Below are 25,096 nucleotides of genomic sequence, written 5' to 3' on the forward strand. Positions count from 1 at the left end.
TAGTAACCATCAGTAATGAGCAGCAGTTAAAACTATGATAATTACAACCTCTGGCCTGCATCATGCATTCCTTCACACACTATGAACAGATGCTGCACACAGACTCTTTCCCATCATGTCACCAGAAATCTTCCAACACCGTGAGGATTTAGGAGCAGGCTTTCCAACGATGAAACAGAGGGATGTTTCCAAAGTGCAATATTGACATTTACATAGATTCCCTGTTACGTCAAATGAGTGACACAAAACAGCCTTTGGGGACTTACACTCCAGAATGAACCTTAATGGAGCCGGTGGTCTGTGGGATCCCATAGGAGTTGATTTCTACAGCTTCGTCACAGTAAGACACCATCCTGCCCAAACCGTTTACCTCTGCAAAGAGGTCAATTCGGGGTATGCTATAGTCCTATAAAACACATAACAAAAATAATATTGTGTGATTTCAAGTTTTAATTTGAAGATTCACCCTTAAAGGTATGCATGATTTTCTAAAAGAAAAAAATAAAATAAAATAAAAACAATTTATAGACTCATACAAAAGTAATCCCTTCCAATCATCATTTATGAACCACTAGAAATGTGTGGCAATGAAGTCGGGACTTTTTTTTAAAAGGTAGCAACCAGGTGACAAACCATCAGCAGCAGACATAGAGGAGGAACTAAAATCACAACACAGCACAGAAAAAAATAATGCAACTATAGCAATAAAATAGCAGCGTACCAGTAATAACAGTGAATCTGAGGTTAGCTTTTACTTTCACCAGCAATACTGTTTACAAACAGTAACCAACAATTGCTGCATAATATACCTTTAATAATAAGGCTGGTTTAGTGGTCATTTGAAAATTTTAGTGCCAATGCAGTACTTCTGTGTCAAAATAATATATTGTATACTGTATTCTAAGTAACAGAAAAAAGCATTTTAAAATGTTTTTATACATATAAAAAAAACTTTTCCAATATAAAATCTAAACACAAGAACTCACCTACATAAACTACACTTTTAAACTGGCAAAATAATGGTAAAATCAGAAAATGATCAAAGAACAACTAGGGAAGGGTAAAAAACTGGGCCAGCCTTTGGTTGACTGTTTTCACTGGTTATGTCAAATTAACCTTTCAGTCAATACCAAAGAAGTAATGTGGTTTGACACCCAGCCATTCTTACACAGGTGCACTCATATGTGGTTGGAATCAACAAAACAGAACAAATATTGACAGAAACAATATGGATATAGTATTACAGATGGAAAAATAAACAGCTGAACTTACTCTGACTGCCAATCGAATAGATCCTATGACCATAGGTGCGGTCGACACAGGCTGACCCATCTGGTCTAGTGTCGTTGGAGTTCCCTCCTCGGCCCACATGTTCACTATGTGCTCTGTAGGACCCTCCTCAAGGGCGATGATACGGCCCTGGAAGCCAGGTTTTTCATAGAGAAGCCAGCTAAAAAAAAAAGGGAATAGCATCATTAAATCATCAATAATCTGAAACATAGTTTATCAGTCAGTAAAGGGAAAAATTAAACAACTTTGTGGATTGTATAAAAAAATCCACAGGTTTAATCTGATGCTACCAAAGACCCTTACCATCCTCTGATGACTCTGACTGAGATGACAGGGGACAGCTTCATAGAGGTGGCGTCCTCTACATCACGATACAGTTCAAACTGCTGCCCTTCAAACTGAGTATGTTCATGTATGAAAATCTGGAAGTAGAAATAGACATGCTGCAGCAAACAATATATTTTTGACACAATGCATTATATAAAAAAGGCAAGTAAATAACATTTAATCCTACCTTTCCAGGCCTTTTGTGGAACCCTCTTACTGCAGGTACCTGAAAGAAAATAGGACAGTTTGATTATGAACTGGAACCTGTGGTTTAAAAAAAGACTTCACTCTTCCAAACAGTAGCACTAACTTCATTTGTTAGCCTCTTCAGAGCCAAATTAGAAATAAGAAATATACCTTATCACCAGGGCTAAACCTTGTTAGGCTGAGATTTGAATCATCAGTCAGAGACCCCTTAGTTAACTGAGATTCCTTCAAGTCAAGCGACCTTTTTGTTTGTTTGTTTGTTTTTGCCAGTCAGTTTGTAGTGTATTCTGGGGATGTTTTGGTCCCTCGATTTTGCTGCAGAGTGAGCACTCTTCACTTTTCTGCTGTTCTTCGCTACAGGCAGTTGTGAAGATGGAGGCAGCTGTCCGCTGCCTGCAGCTACTTCTGCTTCAAAGTGAATTTACAGCTCACAGCAACTTAATTCTGTACACTCTCTGGCTTTTTTTCTATATGTGGTGCGGGTAAAAAATGTAATTACACATTTCCGATCATTCCTTAGCTAGTTAACTATGTTACGTTAATGCCTCTGACACACTGAATGCCCCAATTAACCACTTTAAAACTCTCAAAATCTATATGATAAAAAAGGAACAAATAGTAAAATATTCAGATTCAACAGCCAAATCTGACTTGACAGACATAATTCTGAGTCAGGTACAGCCCTATGTATAAATAACTAACTTGCATATTACAAATGTGTTCATTTGAAGCAATTTTAAAAAGGATTCTATTTAATATTATAATTCATATAAAAATATGAAATAATCTTACAATAATGATTTCAAACAACTGCATTTGAACTAGTACCTATACTATTACTAATATTACTATTTATTACTTTACGCAATCTTTTTTTAACAATTTATTTATTATTTCGAGCTAACTGTTTAGACCTCTTTGCTCATTTTCACCAATTCAAGCTCAGCACAGTGTTGAGGTGTACCATTTTTTATCAAATCGAAATTTCAGTTTTTTAAAATTAGCTGAGCTACTCTACAATCTTCCAAGTATCCCCTAGCAACTGCAAAAGCACCCCTTGAAACTACAATAGGTATTATTTGGACACTGTGTTCATCCCAACACAAACATGCTTTTTGCATAGTCCTATATTGTTTGCATATTGATGCAAATATTTCATTGTGACGGGACAGCTGAGCTTCAGCTGATCTTGGCAACAATTCCCTGTGCAAAATTCCAGATAGAGGACAGGCTCCTTTGTCCTGTCCTCACTTGCAAATGAATCACAACTTTGTTGCAACAGCACCACAGAACAAAAGAACAGGATATGAAACTGAGACATATCACCATGGAAATAGACAATGACACACAAATCCTTTGCGTAAAAGCCTAGCAGGTCAAACCCAATTCAGGCTTTGGGTTGTTGTTTTTTTTGTTTTATTATTATTATTTTTTTTATCTAAAGGGTGTTTAAGAAATTAACTGAAAGTCATTGTTTAAAATGTTTAAATTCTTACCTTAGTTGAAGTTTTGAATCCATTACGAGAAGTCTGCTGGGTATTGTTGATTGGAGGCAGTCCCGCAGCGCCCTTCATGCTCACATCCACATTTGGTACTCCTGCTGTTAAGGCCTGGTCCATCACAACACCCTCTTGATTAAGTTCAGTTTTAGTCAACAGCATAGAGCCCCGGGAGGCTTCTGATTTTGATTTGCTCTTCTTGAGGTATTTCTCTAAATGATCAGGCAGCTGTATATCTGAGAACGAGGGCAGAGAAGGAGGAGGAGGAGAGGAGGGACTGATTGCTGACTCACTAACTGTACCTGTACCACCACCCACAAGTGGGCCTTGATCTATGCCTTTCACGCCCTTCTTATCTCCTTTAGCGGCAGGCAGAGGTGAATCAACAACTCCCTGCTTTCCATGGGGGGGCCGGTCCGGCTGTTTGTTAGGAGGCATGCTATTGGAGGCAGAGGCAGCTTCCTCTTTGTTCTTCCTGGAGGACCGAGGGGAACTCAGTAAACTGGAGAGGATGGACATCCTTTCAAGGCGTGATGTCAGCTTCCCAGGCTCTTCTCCATTGTTTTGTCCCTCTTCTTTTACTGCCTCAATATTTGTCCCCTCATTGACTTCATCTTTTGCTTCCACCTCATCAAGTGATTTCATTTGCTCTCTAGATGTGTGTGTGGCATTATCTTGTGCGCGTTTTTCCAGAGTCCGTCCTTCCCTGTTAGCTGCTTTTTGTTTCATTACCATAGCTGGGGAAGGATCCGTAAAACATTTGCTTTTTCTCCTCAGGCCAAACTTGAATTCGTCCGGATCAAAAGCTTTCTCAAAATGGTCCTCCTTGATGGACGGCATGACAAAAGGTGGAGATGGGGACTTTTTACGAACAGGCCTCCTTGGAGGTAGCGCAAACGGAATGCTTCCCTCCTTAATGCTCCTGATAAAATCTTCATGATCATCGAGCTCAAGAGATTCATCCTCACTGGCTGAGGCATTTAGTCTTCTTTTGTGTTCCTTTTTCTTTTTTTGTTGTTCTACATCTAACCAGTTAGATGGAGATTCGTTCTTTAGCTGAAGGCTTTTAGATGAAGTGGGTGGTTCTGCTGTTGCAGAAAGAGACAAACTGCCATTGAGTGTTGGCTTTGTAGGCTTTCGTAGATCACCGAGGTTTATTATGATTTTCTCTTCTTCTGTTGAAGAATGCAGTTCCTGTTTGAATCCGCTGTCTGTTTTGATTTTTACTTTGGTGTCTTCAATTTTCTTCTGAGCATCAGCACTATTAAGCACTTCGGGAACAACCGAGGGCTTGTCCTTTTGTTCTCCACCTTTTTGGCTGGATGCATCTTTCACAATGTGTTCTGACTCTTGTTTGGCATCTATCTTTGACGCCTTCATCTGCCGATCCTCCAGCTTCATCGGTTCAACATCATCTTTAATTTCTTTTCTTTTCTTTTGTTTCTTATCAGTCTTACTGACTGCTTTTTGAGTTGTGAGAACACTTGGATCAGCACTTGGGACTTTGAAATCTTTGGACTGATCAGTGTTTTCCCCTGGTTTCTTTACCTTCACATGTTCATCTTCAACAGTTGAGGGCTTCTGGCCCTTTTGGGTGCCAACCTCAGAGTTAGCATTTTCAATTACAAGCTCAATCACCAAACTCTTTTTTGGTGAGTCCTTTGTTTTAGTCCCCTCTTTAGCATCATCAGCACTCCGTGTTTTGGTGCTTACATTTTGATCTTGAATTTGGCTTTCTGATATCTTCTCTGGAGCTTCTGTTCTAATTGGTGTCTCATTCATCAAAGTCTTAACTGATGAATCCCTTGTTTCTGTCTTTTCCTTGATATCTTCAGTACTCTGAGTTTTGGTGCCTACAACCATTGGATCTTGAATTTGGCTTTCCGATATCTTCTTTGGAGCTTCTGTTTTCACTGCTGTCTCATTCACCAAACTCTTAAGTGGTGTATCCTTTGTTTTTGTCTTTTCTTTGGTACCTTCAGCACTCTGAATTTTGGTGCCTACATCCTTTGGCTTTTGAATTTGGCTTTCCGATATCTTATTTGTAGCTTCTGTTCTAATCGCTGTCTCATTCGCTAAAGTCTTAACTGATGGTTCTTTCATTTCAGTCTTTTCCTTGATATCTACAGCACACTCAGTTTCAGTGCTTAAAACCTTTGGATCTTGAATCTGGCTTTCTGATTGCTCCTTTGGTGCGTCAGCTTTCATTACTGGCTCATTTGCCAAACTCCTAATGGATGAATCCCTCATTTCAATCTTCTGTTTAGCTCCCTCTGCAATCTCAGTTTTAGTGCTTAAAACCTTTGGTTTTTGAATTTGGCTTTCTGAGTGTTTCTTTTTAACTTCTGTTTTTAGTCCTGTCTCATTCGCTGAAGTCTTAACCGATGGTTCCTTTGTTTTAGTCTTTTCCTTGATATCTTCAGTACTCTGCGTTTTGGTGCCTAGAATCTTTGGTTCTTGAGTTTGGCTTTCCGATATCTTTCCTGGAGCTTCTGTTTTTTGCACTTCCTGTTTTTGGTCAGTATCTGGATGTTTTGATTCTGTTGATTCACTTGGATCTGATCTTGTTATGTCCTTATGTTGATCTTTAACAATTACAGACATCTGATCTTGTTTGATGCTAACGTAACTGTTTGCATTCGTAGTTGCAGTCTCATTCACCAAACTCATTATTGGTGAATCCTTTGTTTCACTCTTCACTTCAGGACATTCAGCACGCTCAATTTCACACCTTACTACTTTTAACTCCTGAGTTGTATCAATTTGTAAAACATGGTTTACTGTTGTTTTCTCTGGAGCTTTTTCTGTCTCAGGTTCCTTTTCTAGGTTAGCAATAGGATATTTGGATTCTTTTGATGTATGAGCATCTGTTTTTTTAATGTCCTCATCTTGGTCTCCTGCAATTAAGGCCTTCTGGTCCTTGTGGCTCTTATTTCCAGAGTCAGCATTTTCATTTGAAATCTCATTTGGTGAATTCTTCACTGATAAATCTTTTGTTTCAACCTTGTCCTTTGTAGTTGTAGTTTTAGTACTCACAGCCTCTAGTTCTGGAGTTGGACTCTTCTTTCCGTCACCGTGTTTGTTCCCCTGATTTGCTTCCTTGTTCCTGACCTTTTCGTCTTTGGTAAGAAGTACTTTGGGTTCTTGTTCATTTTTCACAGTTGACGTCTTCATCTCCTTATCACCATTCTCTGCATTTTCTTTTAAGATGATCTTACATTTCTGCTTTGTATCAACCACAATGGCTGTAATTTCAGGGAGTCCACCTCTTGCTTGCTCTGCCTCTGTCTTCTCTTCCAGGGCATCCACAACTACCACCTGTGGCACCTCCTCTGAGTCAGGCTGTAAACGCTTCTCTTCTGATGATAGATCTGCTGGCTTCTGTGTTTTTGTAATGTCTTCCTCTGTTTCATCCTGGATAGCGATATCGTTCAGCTCCTTTCTGCAACTGTTCTGTGAGTCAGAGCTTTCCACCGCTGTGTCATTTAGCTTTTCATTTGGTTCTGAGTCTTTCTCCTTTCTTTCAGATTCTCCTGCCAATAAATGAGGCTCTTTGTCCGGCTGATTTTCAACATTCTTGGGCAATTCACAAACAGTCACAGCCTCTGTTTGAATGTCCAAAGCCTCTGCTGGTTTGCTGCCAGTCTCCTCTTTACTTTTCCCCACTACCTCAAAATCTTTTACTGAATCTCTGCTTAATGTGGGCAATCTATCATTTTTAAGAATTACATTTGTGGTTTTGTCCCTCAATAATGCATTTTTCTGCTCAGAACTGGCCAGGTTTTTATCATCAACAATGGAAGTTGCTAAAAGTACATCTTTTGGCTCAGCATTGTGGTCTTTTGGGGCCAATTTAGCAGAAAGACTATTTCTGCTATTATGTTCCTTAGAAGTGACCTTATTTGTTCCTTTAAGGGAAACACTAGTTGGCTGATCAGAGTGGGTCACTATGTCAGAGTGAGTGCTGTCACCCACAACAGGTTTGGCTGACATATCAGTTACATTCTCATGAGCTAGTATTGTGTCCTTAGCCAACACTGCAGAATCTGGCTCTGGAGGGCGTTTCTCCTGGATTAAATCCGGTTTTATGTTACTTATTTGCTGGACTGCCTCTGAAATGTCTTTCTCTTTTAACTCCTCTGTACTAATCTTTGGTGAAAGTGGTTTTTCCCGTTCACGTGTAGCGTTGTCACTTTCAATGTTAGATTCCTTAGGAGGAGACTCAACTTTTGTTTGTTGTTTGGTCTCATGCTGTCCTGCCTTGCAATCAGTCTCAGCTTTATTTACATCTACAGCTGCTGACTCAGTTGCCCTTTTCTTGGCAACCTCACTGCTTGGCAATACCTCAGCCCCTGGGCCTGTAACTGGTGTAACTTTTATTAGAGTCTTTTCTGTAATAATAGTGTTGTTGTTTTGCAATGGTTGGATTTTTGAAATATCCTCAGCTGTAGGACTGGTTATGCTTTCTTCTAATTCTTTTGTCTCCTTTCCTTCCAGCTTGTTTTCACTGGAACTGGACTGATTGTCTGAGGGCTTTATCATGTCCTCTTGTTCCTCTGAAGACACAGACTTAAATTTAAATCTGTAACCGCTGGCATTGTCTTTCACTTGACCTGCTATGACACTCTCGGATGCTTTGACAGCTGTCCCTGTGTTAGCACTCTGAACTGAGTCTTCCTCTTTTGATGCAGATGTGCTTGGAGAATTCTTTGTAGGTGAAAGTTTTCTGGGTTTTACTTTGCTGGGGCTCCTTGGACCCCTTGTAGGGAGCTTGCTCACGGGCATTAAAGGATCAACTGAATCCTTTACTGGACTTTTCTGGCGCTTAATATCGCTCTGTTTGGAGAGCCTCAAGGAGACAGTTTTCTCTTGCTTGGTGGGAGGTGGCGAGACACTCAAGGTGGGTGTTTCTTCTTCTCTCTCTTCATGGCTAATGCTTCTTTTAGAGAGTGGTTTGGATGGTCTGGTTGACAGCATGCTTCCTGCTGTAAAGACACACACACAAACACACACACACACACCTTTTAATACAACAAAAAACAATTTTGAATGACTAAACTATAAGTTGGCTTAATTGCATGTTTCTGCAAATCGTGTATACAGTACGTAACATTATTATGAGGCAGATATGTATAAGCTTGGCAGGCGTCACACCTAGGTGACATGCCATCCACCATCTCAACCTCCCCTCCTATGACAAAGCCACCTCATGAATTTTTTTATAATTATTACTATTACTATTTGACATTTTGGGAAATTGCATTTGCTTTCTTGCAAAGAGTTAGATGAAAAGACTGATGCCATTTCTACATCTGTGAGATAAATGTGGAGCCAGTAAATTGTTAGCTTAGTTTAGCATAAACTGTAAAGAACAGGGGGAAAGGTAAATAATGAAAACAATGAATGACTTAGTAAGAAATGTTCTACAAATTGTGGGTTAGCAGATTTAGAAAATTATATTATTTTAAAAGCTAGGGAAGAATGTTTACGGAAAAAGGGAAAAAAACTGGGGAAAACTATATTTCTATTTTATTATTCTAAATAGTTATAAATACATATTTAAAATTATGTTACAGAATTATTACAATTTCTAAGCACTTTTTTTCAGGCCGTTTCCTCTAATTTTTCTTGAACTAATTTCTTGCTACTTTATGTCATGTCTCCTTAAGATGCTCATTATCCTTCCCATGTTTTTAAAAGAAATTAAGCCAGTTTGCTCAGGTGTCAAAGAGTTAATCTGTACAAAACCAAGTGGTTTTGCAAGAGGCATAGCAGTTTATCAGTTTCTGAAGATGATCATGATGAAAACATTTTGAGACCCACTAATACAGTAAATACAGAAATGTTCAAAAATTTCAAATGATTCCTTTAGGAGATTAACAACTTTTAAGGCTCAAACTGAACTTTGTCTACAAAGTTCATCTTTCATTGTCAACCGAGGGGCCTCAGGATTTTGTTATTATGAGAGTCTAAACAGTGCTGGAACTGACTGATTTCCTATCTAGCATGCAACATATTGTGATCGAACTGTTGTACCTTTCTTGGGACTTCCAGGGAGCGTGGGTGGTGTCTCACTACCAGGTCTCTCACCAGGAGATACTTCTTGCTGCTCTGGACTCTGTTTCTTGGTTCTGTCAGAATCTGTCGGACTAGATGTCACTTTTTTATAGTTGGTGCTACTTGTTGGGGGAATCTCCTCACTCTTCTTTCTTGTTGGAGAAGAAATGGGCAGGCGACTCTTTGATGCCACAGAGGTTTTATTCTCCCGACAGCTTTGCCCCTGTTTTTTGACATTCTCTCTGTCAGTTGGGAGTCCTGTTTTAATATCACTGTCCTCTTGGTCTTTCTCCACACCATTTACCAGGTTTATAGAGTCCTCATCTGGCTTTTCTTTAATAAGCTTTGTTCCCGTCCTGGGTGTTGTTTTTGTGGGAGTAATGTCTCCTGACAGAGCTTTGCCTTCCTTGCCTTCTTCAAAACTTTGTTTCTTGCCAACTGTGGTTGAAGTGACCGGAGATTTCAAAGGCTCTTTGGTTCTGGGTTGTTTCTTGAAGGAATCAGTCACTGATGTTTTATCTGCTGTCACTGGTGATTTGACATCAGCCTCTGATGTTGACCTTTTGGGGATTTTAGACTTTGAACTTGTTGGACTTGAGGGACCACTAGTATTTTGGTCTTTTGATGTTGGTAACACAGACACAGTTTTATCACTGCCCTGTTCCCTCTGTGGTGGCATATCACTGGATGTTCCCACCTTTGTGCTCTCTGCGGGGGCCTTAGCCTTTGTTGTCACAGTTTTGGCCTTGCTGCCAGCTGCTGAGGATGGAGTTTTTGCTCCACTTGCTGTGGTATGCCGACTTTCTGCTCCTGCTTTAACCACTCGTTTCGAGGGTGTAGTCTGGCTTGTCCCTTGGCTTCTTACCCCGGACCCCACAGCTTGTGACTTTGCTCTGTGCATATCCGAGGTTGCCAAGGTATCATCAAAGTCAGAGGCCTCAGAGTCTGTTTTTTCTTGAACTACAGGTTCAGGAGTATTTGTGTCAGAGTGTGTCGTCTCATCTGTTGTTGGCAATGGCTCAAGGTTGGCTTCCTTGAGTTCCACATTGTTGTTTTGGAGGCTTGGCAGTCTGAAGGGGAAGGCGAGAGAGAGAGAGAGAGAGAGAGAGAGAGAGAGAGAGAGAGAGAGAGAGAGAGAGAGAGAGAGAGAGCAAGAGAGAGAGAAGCATTACCAGAAATATTTTAGAGTAAACTTGGAAGGCACAGTTCGGATCTTTTTAAGTGGGGTTGTATGAGGTCCTCATTCATTCAAATATAAAAAAATGTTGGTTGGCACACTCCCAATTCAGAGAAGCAGACTGGAGTCTAAAACAAAAGCTATGTATTGTACTGCTGTGAATGAATTCAGCGACAACAAAAAAATCAACACCAGTTTAAGTGTACTCTATATTTTTTTATGTTTCTGCCATTTTACCCTATCATTGGACAGTGATTTCCCACCAGGAACTGAAGCCGATAGATCACTTTCTTCAAAGCCAGAACAGTCATTTAAAATAGCTAAATACTGGAGTTGTTGGCCAACCGCTGGCACAATCAGTCTGTTTATGTTATTTTGAGACTTTGACATTTAAAAGGATTACTTCAGATTCACCGAAGTGACACAATAACATAAACTAACTGATCGAAGCAGCAGCTAACCAGCAGCTCCTGTGTTCAGTGAGCTTAAATTACTGTTTTTGTCAATAAAGTCTGGTGGCTTTGATGAAAGCATAGATGGGGAACTGAAACGGTTAATGGCTTCCCTGTCACAGAGAGTCGTCTGTGTCATGTAAAGTGCTGAAAATACTCTCAACATTGTTTACGCATAAACTGTTATTGATTTTTTTAGCTAGAACTTTTTCTTAGCTGACTAAAAGCCATTTTGCTGCTGGCCCCCATCCACAGCTGTACATTGCTTAGTTTCTGTGTCGGTCTTAGGCTTGCTTCTCCAAACTGGGGGCATACTGACTGATCTGCTATATGAAATACTATAATACTATAATACTATACTCCATACAACCCCACCTAAAATAAAAATCCTTTAATATCTAAATACTGTATGAATGTTTACATTCTAAACAAAGAAAAGTACATTACGTTTAATTCTCCTCCTGAAAAAGTAAATTATTTGCGTAAAATAATGTAAAGAAATGGATTGACACTTTGGGAAACTTTGGGACACTTTTTTTCTTAAAGTTAGATGAGAGGATTGATAACACTCTCAAAGCTTTGCAGAGAATGAGCATCGTATTTCCCAAAATGACAAAATATTCCTTTATCTTCATATTGTTAAACTTGACGCTCCAATCCATTTCAAACTCAAAGGCAAAGAGAAACTATTATTAAAACCCTTTGTGGTGAAACTGCAGCTATGTCAAAGAATCATCTGCAGTATTTTAAAACTACAGGTCAAGGTCAAATTCAATTTTTAAAAAAAAATGCTTCACAACAAGCATAATTATTATGACACATAAGCACTTAAATACATGCATGAATAACTAGTGCATATGCACACATACACATGCGTGCAGACACATCAATGCAGAATGCAAATCATGTCAGAAAATCATTGCTGTAGTAGTAGGTGTAGTAGGTGCTGCGTTTCTTATCATTTCAGGGAGACTATTCCAGAATCTTTGTCCTGTTACTGAGAAGGCCCTGTCTCTAAAAACTTTTCTATAAGATCTCGGGACAGTTAACCGTCCCTGATCTGAAGATCTGAGGGGCCCAGCTGTGCTGTAAGGGGATAGAAGTTTTGTAATATAGCCCGGGGCAGGACCATACAGGGCTTTAAACACAGACAGAAGAATCTTGTTAGGAATTTGAGACCTAACGGAAAACCAGTGTAGAGATGCTAACAAAGGTGTAATATGCTCCCTTTTTTACATTTGCATAGGAGTCTGGCCCCTCTCTAAATTTGGACATTTTTGCAGGTCTGTGAACGTAGCCTTTGCTTTGATTTTATGGTGTCTCGTAAACCTATGGGCATAAGTATTTGCATGACACAATAATAAAAAACTTAAAAGAAAATGTAGTTATTCATTCGTATAAAATCAAAACTTGGAGGCAGATGTTTTGAACGTGGCAAGTCGCAACAAGTAAATGAGTCGGCATGTGTTGGAAACCCTGGATGACATCTCTAAATCTTTAGGCAAACAGACGGAAATGATCTTGGACATAATTCGATGTAAGAAGCTTACATCAAGTCTACCAGCATTTTTCAGGCATGAGCATCTGTGGCCTGGAGTGCACAGTATTTCAAAAATGCAAAGGGTGCTACTGACACGCAGCTATTTATTCTTTACTCATTTGAGAGCAGTATCTGTATGTATGCCATGCCTTTTACCATAGGCCTGTGACTATGTGTAACCATGAAACGCTTAAGTCAAACAAAAGTGTGTAGGCAGTAGTCACCAGTTGCCTGTCAAGTTTTGTAATGACTAACTCATTGAGGTAGTGAATATACACCAAAGGTAAACACGGCAAAGGTGACCTTTATTTCAAATGAAACTTGACAAATAGAAAAAAATAATCCTATCCAATTTATTATTACTAAATTTGTTGTTCAGGAACTAACAAATACTTTTTAGGGATTTAAAGGGTAAACTATAGGACTTACGTCAGTATTTTTGTATGATTAGATGTACTGTACATGAATATTTCAGTGCTTCAGTGCAGCTTTAGTCTGTATTGTTCTCCTCTGGTACAATGGAGCTTGGGAACTCAGAGCTCAGGTTGCACGCAGGCTTACTCCCGCCAGCTCTCTGTTCCTCCCGGGATCAGAGCCACTATTTAACAGTAACCACAGAAAATTAAAATAAACAGATACTCACGGTTTCACTTCTGCTGTGTCTGAAGTCTTTGTAGATGAAACCCTGCTGAGCTCCTCTTCCGCTGCTTTGCTCTCATCCAAACTTGGCTCCGGGCTAATGTACACCTTATGGGCAAAAACCTTGTGCTTAGAGGGCAGATTCACAGTCTTGCGCGTCACACGGACTTCTCTCGACCTGCGTTTCTCCTTGAGTGAACTTTGCTTTGAGCCTGCGCTGGTGTCGGGCTCCTCTGGCTGTGGTGAGGTAGTTTGGAACTCCCCTGTAGTCGGTGCCAAGGAGATGGGTGATTCTGGCAAGCTGGGACTGGACGGCACAGCCTCTGCGGGAGTAGGAGCTCTTTTGTCCTCAGCGCACTGAGGGAATGAGTCGTCCTCTGGAATTACTGTGACAGGTATCGCCAGCACGGGAGGCGAGTCTGCTCTGAAGCCTTCCTCCCCTTGTTTCATGATATCTTTCTCCCCCTCCCTCTCCACTTCCTCCTCCGCTCCCAGGTGTGTTTCCACCCATATGGCTTTGTGGAGTTGGACAGGAGATTCAGGTAAAGGGCTCAATGCCTCAGCGACAGAGCTCCAAGAAAATACCTGCCCCCTCCTCTTGTTTTCCCTCTCTGTGTCCGGAGAGTCTTCCTGTTGAGTCGTGATGAGGTGTGAAGTTGATGACTGAGATCCTAAAGTTATTCCCCTCAGGGCGGTGCTGTGCCCCTTCTCTCCAACTTTCACTGATGCTTTCTTTGTTGCTAAGCTTATAGAGGTCAAATTAGGAGACTTTGGGGTCTCAGCTGGCTTAGAAATCGGGGTGTTAACCGTCGACAGCGTGGTCTGATTGGCTGAAATGTCCTCGCTGGGGCCCTCTGCATTCTTCTGAATATCTTCATCCAAACGGACCTGTAGCCTCTTGCTTACTTCCTCCACCACTGAATCTGCAAAGCCTTGCTCAGAGCTCAAATCAGCACTTGGATGAGTGGTAGTAGCAAGGTCCTGTGGGGTGGGAGTCACATTCCCAGAATTCCTTTCACTGCTGGCTGTGCTGACCCTGCACACATGCACCTCCCTCACGCTGCCCTGGCCGCTGCTATTGCTGTCCGCGAACGGCAGTTCTCCGTCCGTCAGCACGGAAATCACACTCGAGGCACTGGGACTGGAGCTTTGGCTGCGGAGGTCATCAAGCTCGGCGCCCGTTTTGGACTCTCCATAATGAGGCCCCATTAGCTCGCTGTCTTTGCGAGAGGGAGTCTTTAGCCCATCCTCCTGTGGAGACAGGGGTGCATGTGGAGACAAGGGGGATGATGGGGAGGCTGTGTCTGAATGATGCTTGCTGCTGCTGCTCTTCTTTCTCTTTGACCTCAAGAAACTGCTGATACGGTTTAACACTCCCCTGTTCTCCTCCGAACTCTGAAAGAGGACAGACAAGAAGCAGACAGAGACATAAACATTAGGGTGGAGAAAACAGCTGGCACCATTTTCCCTCTGGCTTTATAAAAAAGAAAAAATACACAGAAAAATAAAAGGTATGCTCATAAACAGATGACTAGCTGAAGGCTCAGTTAGAAAACTTGACATAATTTAACATAAATTTCCATAGAGAAAATAGCCTACAGTGCATACGGACCACACACAGGTTAGAGGCTATTTGAACAATCTTTAATTTATTTGGTAATCGATGTAGGCCCCATTTAATATCTGTGGAAATAACTAATGTTAAAAACAAATTAAATGTAATTAGAGCAGAAAAAAGATGATTGTAGATGAAAATATCAAGAACAATACAACTACTGTATTTAGTATCTGAAGATAATTTGCATGGAAAATACAGATGCACTATTTTATCAAACCCATCCAACAAGCTATAGTGAAACAGGGAAAGAGAAACTGCTCTTCTGCTTAAAAGTAGTGAGATTACCGCTCACAGCAAGTTAATACGAGACAGTCTCAGGCTTTTCTTTGATATTTGTGCCGTCAAAACATGTTGTTGCACATTTGTGAGCCGTCGTAAGTGTTGTTAACTTGTTTAGTACATTTTGTGAATGATGCTGTAACATTGGACATCCCACTGAACCCTTTTCAAACTAAAACTTCACATGGAAAACAAAACCAATTGTTGAATAGTCATATTCAACTGCCGAATCCAGTTTGACTGACATAATTTTAAGTCGGGTATAGCCCTACTAATGAGTTGTCTGCACACGGTTCTCATCATAGAGGTGGCTGAGAATGCAGCTAGCCGATAATAATACAAACTCCTGCAAACTGTCCTTTTTTGTGTATCTCGTGTGTGTGTCCTTTGTTTAAATTAATGTGTCCCCTCTTCTAATTCAGACGGTTTTGCGGGTCCTTTAATGCCGTGCATGTGCAACTTTTTATGAGTTTAGTTTTCCCTCAGCAGCGGTTTGAGGATCGACAGATCAATTATCCACTCATCTGTCTATCCAGTCAGAGATTATCAGAATGATGGAAAAGAGGAGCAGTTGATGAAGAGGTTATTGAAAGCAAACTGAACCAGTGCAATAAACTGGTAAGTTTCACATTCACTGCACCTGATACTATTCTGCTCCGTCTGTGTCCAGAGTGCACTTTGTGCTCCCAGAGTGTGGTGCTATAAATGACTGTATGGTATATGTATTCCAACAGCACTCCTAATGAATGTACCACCATCAAAAACACAAAACAATTCGTGGCAGCAGATATTTTACTCGGAAACCTTGCAGTGGGGTACACACATGCACTAATATGCACGCGCAGCCAGAGAGGCTACCACAACAAACTACAGAGAAGCTCGATTTATATCACACACAGAGGTAACATGACTTCAGTCTTTGCAAAGGACACCATTACTCCACCATATCTTTACCTTGCAAATAGCTGTTAGCTGCTATATTAATGCTCTGAATGTCAGATACAGAACCATTATTAATATCCTAGGAAAAAATAATAACAGAATATGAATAGAATAATGGAAAGCCTCTAATTTTGGATGTTGATTTTTTTTAATGCACTTGATAGAATACCAACATAAGTTTTGTGTATTTATGATGTAAATTTCTTTTAGAGAATCTTTGATTACAAAAATAATTTCCGTGCAATGACGACTGGACCTAAATTAAACAGAAAAAAAAAGAAAACCATAAAAAAAAATATATTGAAGGTAAAGGGGAATTTACAAGTACATTAGAGAATATAAAAAAACTAAAACTAAACATCATGTTCCATCATGAAAAAACCCCCACATATGCCTGAACTTAAGTAACAAATAGAATAATTATGTTTCAAGAAATGAATGGTATTGACTTGAATTAAATGACTATATATATATATATATATATATATATATATATATATATATATATATAATGTTTTGCCTGATGTATTTTATTAATATTTGAGTTGTCACAAAAGGTCAAAATATTGTCTTTTCTCGTTACTGTTTTTAAGGGGGAAAAAATTAGTTTAGTAATTTTTCAGGATTTCATTTTTCACATGTCAATAAAACAGTTACATGTTACAGATCTTATTAGAACACTAGAGCAGGGTAAGCAGGTTAAATAAAGACATTCTGGTGCTTATAACAACATACTGGTATACAATCAGGCTTGAGTGGGATGACTAATGACTAACTAGACAGATATAAAAATTCTTTGATGCATAGCTCAAGGGTCATTTAAGTTATTACAGCTACAAACTCTGAAAAGAAAGTTAAAAGAACAAAGTCAAATACGACAGACTTAGGTTCATAAAGAGCTTAATAATCAATGAGAACTATTTTATGATTTAGTAGGGCACAGAGCGCAATGGCAGCAGTCACGTCAAAATGTTTGAGTAGTCAGTTATAAACCGCATTTTAGTGCTTCCATGGAAATTTTTAACAGGATTTCTATCACAGCCAAGAAACCTTAATCAAAGAGAAAAACACGCCGACACAAAACACACCTTGCGAAACCTGGCTAACTTAGTCCAAGTATAAAGAGCACTTGTCAGGACAAGAAGCATACAAAAACAGATACAGACCACAGGTTAAAAAGCAACAGTTACATACCATTTTGACTTCCTGGAGGTTAAACTGTCCTTTGGTACTTTGTGTATAACTAATACGCAGATCTCAAAGAAAGCAAATACAAAGCGAAGACATAACGATCCTTAGACGGGTGCAAAAGTGGTCATAAAGTTAAATATAAAAGCAGGTGTCCTACAAACAAAATAGTCCTCTCTTATAAGCAGACCGGCAGTACTGGCTGCAGTCACTTGTGCGTGACTACAGTTAAATGCCCCAGCTCTGTACAAAGTGTCTGACTTGAGGGCATAGCCATTTGCATCACAGCTCCAGTGTGAAGCAGACATTGTGAAAGATAGATGGTTCACATGGCAAACAAGCAAAAAGAATTCACAACCCAGTGAAACTAAAGGGTGTGGATAGACCCACAGCAGCAAACCCCACCCTTCCTGATTCTAGAGTCGGGTAAATCAATAGGACATCTGTTATCTGCTGCGCCTTGATTTAAGAAGAATTCTTTTTATATCAGTAAAGACTCATTAAACCTATCATTTAGATACAGTGAAGAGGGACAAAGGTGCCACAACCCAGTGCTGTGTGACTGAGTAAATATTGTATTTATCTAAACTGCTCTGAGTGTTAAATGTGGATATTTTCACAGTGCTTTTAGTATGTTTTTCTGTGATAAAAACCTGTTTGGACACTGTTTGGAGTTGTCAAACATTCACATTATTTTACTGAGCAAACAGCAGGTAAAGAACAAAACACAGCCTGTGGCCGGGATTTCCTGTTCATGTCCAAATAGAATGAAACCTCAATGAATAGCCTCACTCAGATCAAAGATTGCTTTAATATGGAGCCAAAGCAGCGATACAGTACCTCCGTGTCGTTTTGACTCATTCACGAATCCACCACGTCGAAGCAGAGTAAATAAAAAAACAAGCATAAATGAAGTATCCTGTGTCCAGTGTATGTATTGCTACCTGTCGTCCCTCTGAGCAAAGCCTCTACTATTAACCCTCCACTAAGCATTCCTCTTGTATTTACTCATAGCAATGACAAATGTCAGGTAGGTGGAGAAATAGTTCCATATCTGTGTGCATTATGGCCCGCTTCCTTATCTGTCAGCCAAAGCTCTGCTTCATTCCCTGATCTCAGCGGCAGATAATCATAATAAACGGCACACACAGGAACAATAGGGCTGAGCTTAATTGCAGCGGCACATTGGACCTTTCAAACTCCACGCCAAAGTGTAAACAAAGCTGCTTGACGTTATGTTTTGAGTTATAAACCTAAAGAATCAAAAATTAAAACAAATTCCTGTTTACCCTTTATTTTTTAAAGACTCTGTTAAGAAGCTTTTAGGAATTCAAGCCTGTAATATTTAAACCCAATCGAGCATCACTTCTTAATGACTCCAAAGGACACAAATATTACTGCGAGCAGGTCTGACAGGTTTGAGTTTATGGAAATAGCTCTAGGAAGATGCAATCCCATAGGATCACATGCATCTTATCTTAAAGGGGAAGCACACCTTTACATTCCCTGAATATCTTATTTCAATGGCCTATTAGTTGCATTAACAGCTGTCCCCTGCAGGCAGAAATAAGAGAAAACAGTCAGAGTGGTGATGTCATGGAGCTGTGCAGCTCTTACTTTTCTGTGTTTAATTACTCTGAGTCAGGTGGAGGAAAGTACCTCATACACTTGATATTTCCTGGAAAAAAAGAAATAATTCAGAATTTATAGGCGTGCTAATAAATCTAAAAGTTTATATATTAATGAGTAGAATAAACAGTAACAGCATAATATGCAGGTTTGCCCAAAAGGCTTCACTCATCAAAAAAATAAAAATAAAAACAATAATAATAATAATAATAATAATAATAATAATAATAATAATAATAATAATAATAATAATTTATAAAATATGTTCCAACAATAACAGATATTTATTTCATGTTTTTTTTTCTGTTCATCATCTTCCTATTTTTAATTAAGTTTGTTGTTTTTTTATTTCTTTTCTTTGCAAAAGTGTGATTGTGAGCATGACCCTAAGGAGGAACTGTCGACTGTCAATATAAATACTACTTGTTTTAAATACAACAAAAACAATATCACTATTCAGGCTATAAAAATGAATAATTTAATGAATTATTGAAACGTATGGTGCTAAAAATAATGCTTTTATCAAGATATAAGTAATGCTTTTAGATATAAGTAATGCTTTTAAAGCATTTACAATCTGTGTACTGCAGATACTGTACTCTTGAAAAGTGCACACACTCAAACACACACACACAACAATGTGTAACATGAAGTTTTTAGTCCAACACTGACAATGAGTGTGAAAATGTATCAATAAAACCAACCTTGAAGAATTTGGAGTGTGAAGTAGGGCTGTACGGCTGAGTCATGTCAAAGCTGATCATGGAGGTGGACTCAGATTGAGGGTCCCAGTCCGATTCAGTCCGGAAACTGCACTCTGTGGAAACACTGATCTGGTCATAGCTCCTGGTGGAAAGAGGCAGGAAATGGAGAGAGAGGGGGGAAGAGAGATAGGGGGTGGGTGGGATGTTAAGCCACTGGCCTTTGTTTCTCTTCTCATTGTGCAGTACCTCAGGTTTTAACAGTATTACAGTAAGTCTTCATCAATCTCCTTCTCATTTCTATTTAAATTTGCACATAAAGGATCAAGGTGTCCAGCACCTTTAATTGATCTGAGCTGCAGTGACGTTTTCCATTCAGCCTTTGTGTTGACTTGGAAAACAGAGTTAGAGACAAACAATATGACACTTGACGGACAACGTTCACTCCCTAGCGTCAAACCGTGCACGCTGAGCAATTAGCGAGCCGTCGAGGATTCTAGAACACGTGTGAGGCATGAGGAGGTGCGTCTATTTCAAGAGGAGTGGCTTTCCCTGCAGCTGAAGTTAGTCCATTGCCCCAGAGTATTTACTCACACCCAGTCTGGAACAGAAAAGTCCTCTGAGCAGGGAGCGCTTCAATATAATGACAGAGTGATAGACAGCATTCCAGCTTAAAACAACAGCTGTGCTAAATGTGCACATTATGTAATGCTTTATGGTGTCTACAGGATAGTGCTGTCTCATGACTCAATCAGCTGCACAGGTTTGATGTCATTAACCTTTTGAAACCTAAGCAAATTGAATTGATTTCTTTCAACAACATGCAAAGAAGTTTATTAGCAAGAAAAGAAGAAATGACCCAAAAATTTGAAAAATACCAGAATTTTTTTTTAAGGCAAAAAAGGGAGAAAGAAGGAAATGACCTGGAAGAAGTTACTTGAAAAGTTTTAGGAATTCTAAAACGTAATTCACAATTTAATTTTGATCATTATAAATGTAGTTTTTCCCTAGCTTTTTTTCTTTTTCTCCCTAGAAATCTTCCCCTAGCGTTTAAAAAGTAATTTTTGTAAATCTACTAATTTCTTGCAATTTGTTAAACATTTCTCACCAAGTTGCTCATTGTTTTTTTTTTTTCAGTGTTTATGAAAGAAATCACACCAATCTTCTCAGGGTGCCAATTTTCAAATACTTGTGACAGAAGTCTGAAAGCAGCAAAAGAAAAGTGATGTTGCTCCAGGTTTCAAAGGGTTAACTCTCCCAAAATACATCATATACAAATGTCAGTGGTGTTACAGGACATTAATTCAAGACTTTAACTTATTCCAGCCAGAATATTGTTTGTCGAAACATAATAACAGTATATTATTTTGACTGGTGGCACTAATTTTTGCAGGAGTTCCCGTAAACAGCACCATGTCCCTCAGCAACAATCAGCAGTCGTTGTAATGCAGTGTTTCCCCACAAGGGGGCAGAGCTAGATAAGTTTTCCAACACCGCTGGCAGACAGACAATTCAGTTGAGGTGAATTATTGTTTTGTAGCGTCTGTAGCCGATTAAAACGTGCCAAGACTTTAAAGTGAGGCTGTGCAACTGGTGACTGACTGACTAAAGACTAACATGGAGATGAACCCCCAGATTTCTCATAGCAGATGTTTGGTGTTAAAAAACAGATGTGGTATTTCACAGTACAAAGTCATGTTAAATCATGTAATGCACAGTATACATATATACATATATATCAGTGCATTGCCCTAAGCTTTAAAACAGACTTACAACAATGGATCCAAAGTGCTTGTGCGTAATCATTCGAGCGTGTTTACATTCTTTGTGCAGGCTGAGCTGCAGGATGAATCGACCACGCCTCACCTCGTGTGAACTTAAGTGGCATGGAGATGACGCTTCATAAAATAGGCTGAACACCTGATTGTTTGCGTTGCTGGAAGCTATTAATTAAATACTCATACTGATATTTACATGATCTAACCGCATAGATTGGAAGCAGAGGAAGAAGAGAAGAGAAAAAAACAGCAGGTTTTAAAAGGGACAGGGTGAAGACTGGGAAAAAGAAAACTAAAGACTAGAGAAGTGCACTCGGTAGAGATCTCTGCCAGAAAGGCTGTGTTCTGGCTGCCCGAGCTGATTGTGGCCACTTTAGATAATTCTTGCAATTCCAGCAGACGGGCCACAGCATGTTTTGGAAGATATGATAGAATTCTGAGTATAAATGTCAATCACTGACTGTCAATCAGCTGTGTGTCAAGGGGAAGGGGAGGGTCGGAGGGAACAAGCATGTGGACCGAACCTGCAGCAAGACAAACTAAAGGTATAGTGGACACACGAAGGAAGCAAACCCTCATATGCAACTACATTTTGGAAACAGCATCAAAAAACTGCAACCCACCAATATTTGTAAGCGACTTTACAGAAAAACAAGCCCAAGGTTGGTTATAATAAGCAAACCTGGCGAACCTGATGGTGGACATAACAAAACCAGATCACAGGCACGGCAGTGAGGTTGACAAAATGGTGATCCAAGATCCATCTTACATAAATCAGCAGATCATAACACATCGGGTATGAAATTAATCAGCAGATGCTCCACTTCAATTTTAACCAAACTTTTCAATATACCGGTATGTCCAAAATGTGGCCTGCAACAGACTAGGTAAGGCTTAGGGATGCACGCCATTGGATTTTTTGTTAATGTCCAATATGAACAACTCATTTGGCTGATAACTGATACCAATATTGATATATCTATTTTTAACCCCCACCTAATTTTAGTGAGAATCAAGTTTCCAGTATAGTGAAATTTACATCATATTATGCATACTCTTATCGTGACAGCAAATCAGTAGATCGTGAGATAAACTGCAGTGCTTTTCAATGTATGTAATATTAATTTATTCTGCAACATAAATAACATACTTCAACTTATGAGTAATTTTTGGACATGTTCTCTTTGTCAAAAAAAAAATTGGTTTGTGATATCAGTATGAAATCCAAATGTTAGCTGATTGCGATATTTCATTTTAGAATATCAGCTGATACCGATGACATGCCGATACCATCGTGCATCCCCAGTAAGGCTTATTTTTAGCCTAGTTAACTTCCAGACCACGTAAGGCCTCTGCCGTCCTGTTAGTGGCAATGAGGAGTCAGTAGTCAATGATAATATGAAATAATAAAACAAATTTTTGAAAACTGCGAATCATTGCAACCACAAGATCATTGAGAATAGGCTGATTGATCCAGTAGTTTCTGAGGTTAACTGATGACAGACAGATATACACGCTAATGTATGCACACATGACGAAATACATAATCCCTTTCAGGCTTCCGCCATTTGGAGTAGAATCAAATAATGAATGAATGATATTTAGTATATTATCGGTCCAAATATTATGATGTAATTTTTGATGCACATGCTTTATGCTGTCTGCCTACATTTCTCATTTGCCTCTAACCATCCTCGAAGAGAACATGCACAAACTTGTTGCTTTCAATCAAATATGAGAATTAATTCCCACCAGAGTCCTCTCATGCTGATACATGTAGGTGAAGAGCGTTTACAGGCAACAGCATTCACAAAGCCTAACCGGGATTAATGCTGATGCAGCAAGAGTTAGTCCTGCTGTAGATGCCTCCAGCATGTAAACTGATTTATAGTCTGGCGTGGAATTACAGTACAGTAGACAGATGAACCCGACAGTAGCAGGCTGTGATGTATTTATTTGGTGGTTTTGCCACATTGCAAAGTGTTACTGGAAAAAAATCGTGGCTCTGCACTCCGAGAGTGTAGTGCAATAAATAATCCAACAGTATAAATATAACAATGGAGCTCCACAAATAAAAAATCATTACATGGTAGCAATTGTTTTAACTGTGGCTGGCTGCCACAAATAAATCAGTGTGTGGGAATCCATGCAATAAGTATAAATCCAGCTTAGAAAATAAACATATGTCCTGCATTGAAGTCTAATAAAGATACTTTTTGTGAAAACGGCACTCCCACAACTTAAAACTCAGCACACAGAGGCCTAAAACTGAAAAGATGTTGGTCGAATTCAGTTTTACAGAGGTTTGCAGGATCTTGGTACAATATGAAATACTACCTGCCGATGCTTTGTTTTCTAAAGGGTTTGCTTATGATCCTGTTGCACTGCCCTGTAAGCACCTGAGCTTTCGGGTCAAATAAAAGTGAACAAAAAAAATACAATAAACACGAATACATCAAACAATGAGGGCTGGGTTTTAAAGCTGGGCTTGACAGCTTTCCATGGGGGGAAAAAAGTGGCCACTGCACTCTGTAACCTTTGACCCTAACATGGCCTTTGGGCAGTCTTTAAAAAGAGTTTAAGTCCCTGTGAGCACATGTGGTTTCAGGCAAGGTGTCATTTTAACAGTGGTGCTCTCTGCAGGAGGATAATTGCAACCTGTATGTCGTTACCTAAAAGGTTCTCTGGGAATAAGATGCAGATGGGAGAAGTTTGTTTTCTGGCAGAGATCTATTTACTTTAACCACAATTCTTTTCCCAAACTTAACCAAGAAATAATTTTCTGGCAGAAAGCCCTCTAGGCCAACGTAACCCCTCACCCTATTAAAGTGGCAGAATCAGCTGAGTGAAGTCTCTCCAGCCTCCAGTCAACATGCAGGCACAAACCAGCTCCAACTTGTCTGAACCTTCTCTTTGTTGCAACACAGACAAAAGCTCTACTGTTTTAAATGCACTTTTTATGAGAATTTAACGAGCGGTGTTTGATGTTATGTCCATATACACCATGGCAACTGACGGTGTGCCTCAAAGATTTGTGGGGGTAAAAAGGTTATCCTTAAGAGGAGACTTGATCTAATGTTAGTGTAGGTGTAACAAAAAAAAGTTAGGTTTAGGAAGGCTGAGTTGGCTGTTTTTTAAAGGAATACTTCACCCCCCCCAAGTGACAATTTGTATTAATCACCCACTGTTACATTGAATTCCTGAAGAAAACCTTTGTTTTGCAACCAGTGAGCAAAGAATCTGTCAGAAAATCTTGATGAAGTGAAATCACAGGTGACGGTGTTTTACAAAAGCGAACCTGACATCTGTTTACGAACTCACACACAACTCATGCAGTATAATCCAAGACTCATTTATTCAATTTTATGAACAGTGAAACAGACAGAAAGTGAAATGTATTCTCTTCAAAGTCAAACTCCACTGACAAAAATGCTTATTTTACCTTGCTGAACACAGGAGCCACTAGTCTAACGCTGCCTTGACTGGCAATTCAGTCTTGTTTTTGTATGACTTTGGTCAAACTAAACAACATCACAAACACACTTACTGATCGCACCAGTGGTAGACCAGCAGCTCCTGTGTTCAGCGAGGACAGTTTTTGTCAGTGGAGTCTGACTTTGGAGGGACCAAAGACGTAAAGTTTCACTTTTACTTTAGTTCCCTGTTAAAAAGTGCTGTCTGTTTGGGAAGTAATGAGCATGCGACTGGATAAATGAAACGATTTTTATACCGCACAAGTTGTGTGAGAGTTTGTAAACAGGCATTCAGCTGCT

General features: G+C 39.5%; 1 protein-coding gene across 4 annotated transcripts in view; it reads right to left on the reverse strand.

The window, feature by feature from the left end:
* crybg1a (crystallin beta-gamma domain containing 1a) overlaps positions 1 to 25,096 on the reverse strand; it is a 60,049-nt gene that overhangs the window by 13,782 nt on the left and 21,171 nt on the right. Inside the window, exons 2-9 of one of the 4 annotated variants that reach the window (XM_088087701.1) lie at positions 19,549 to 19,690; positions 13,193 to 14,583; positions 9,360 to 10,450; positions 3,321 to 8,305; positions 1,805 to 1,843; positions 1,594 to 1,712; positions 1,273 to 1,450; positions 267 to 406 (exon numbers count right to left, since the gene is read on the reverse strand). In XM_088087701.1, the coding sequence (XP_087943827.1) occupies positions 267 to 406; positions 1,273 to 1,450; positions 1,594 to 1,712; positions 1,805 to 1,843; positions 3,321 to 8,305; positions 9,360 to 10,450; positions 13,193 to 14,583; positions 19,549 to 19,690 (8,085 nt within the window). Of the gene's footprint in view, positions 1 to 266; positions 407 to 1,272; positions 1,451 to 1,593; positions 1,713 to 1,804; positions 1,844 to 3,320; positions 8,309 to 9,359; positions 10,451 to 13,192; positions 14,584 to 17,221; positions 17,378 to 18,055; positions 18,197 to 19,548; positions 19,691 to 25,096 lie in introns of those variants that run through there. The other 3 variants (XM_042500343.2, XM_042500345.2, XM_042500346.2) reach the window with 3 other exon arrangements.

This window comes from Plectropomus leopardus, chromosome 14, assembly GCF_026936395.1.
Source record: "Plectropomus leopardus strain MGB_pleo_1.0 chromosome 14, ASM2693639v1, whole genome shotgun sequence".
In the NCBI taxonomy this organism is placed as follows: Eukaryota; Metazoa; Chordata; class Actinopteri; order Perciformes; family Serranidae; genus Plectropomus; species Plectropomus leopardus.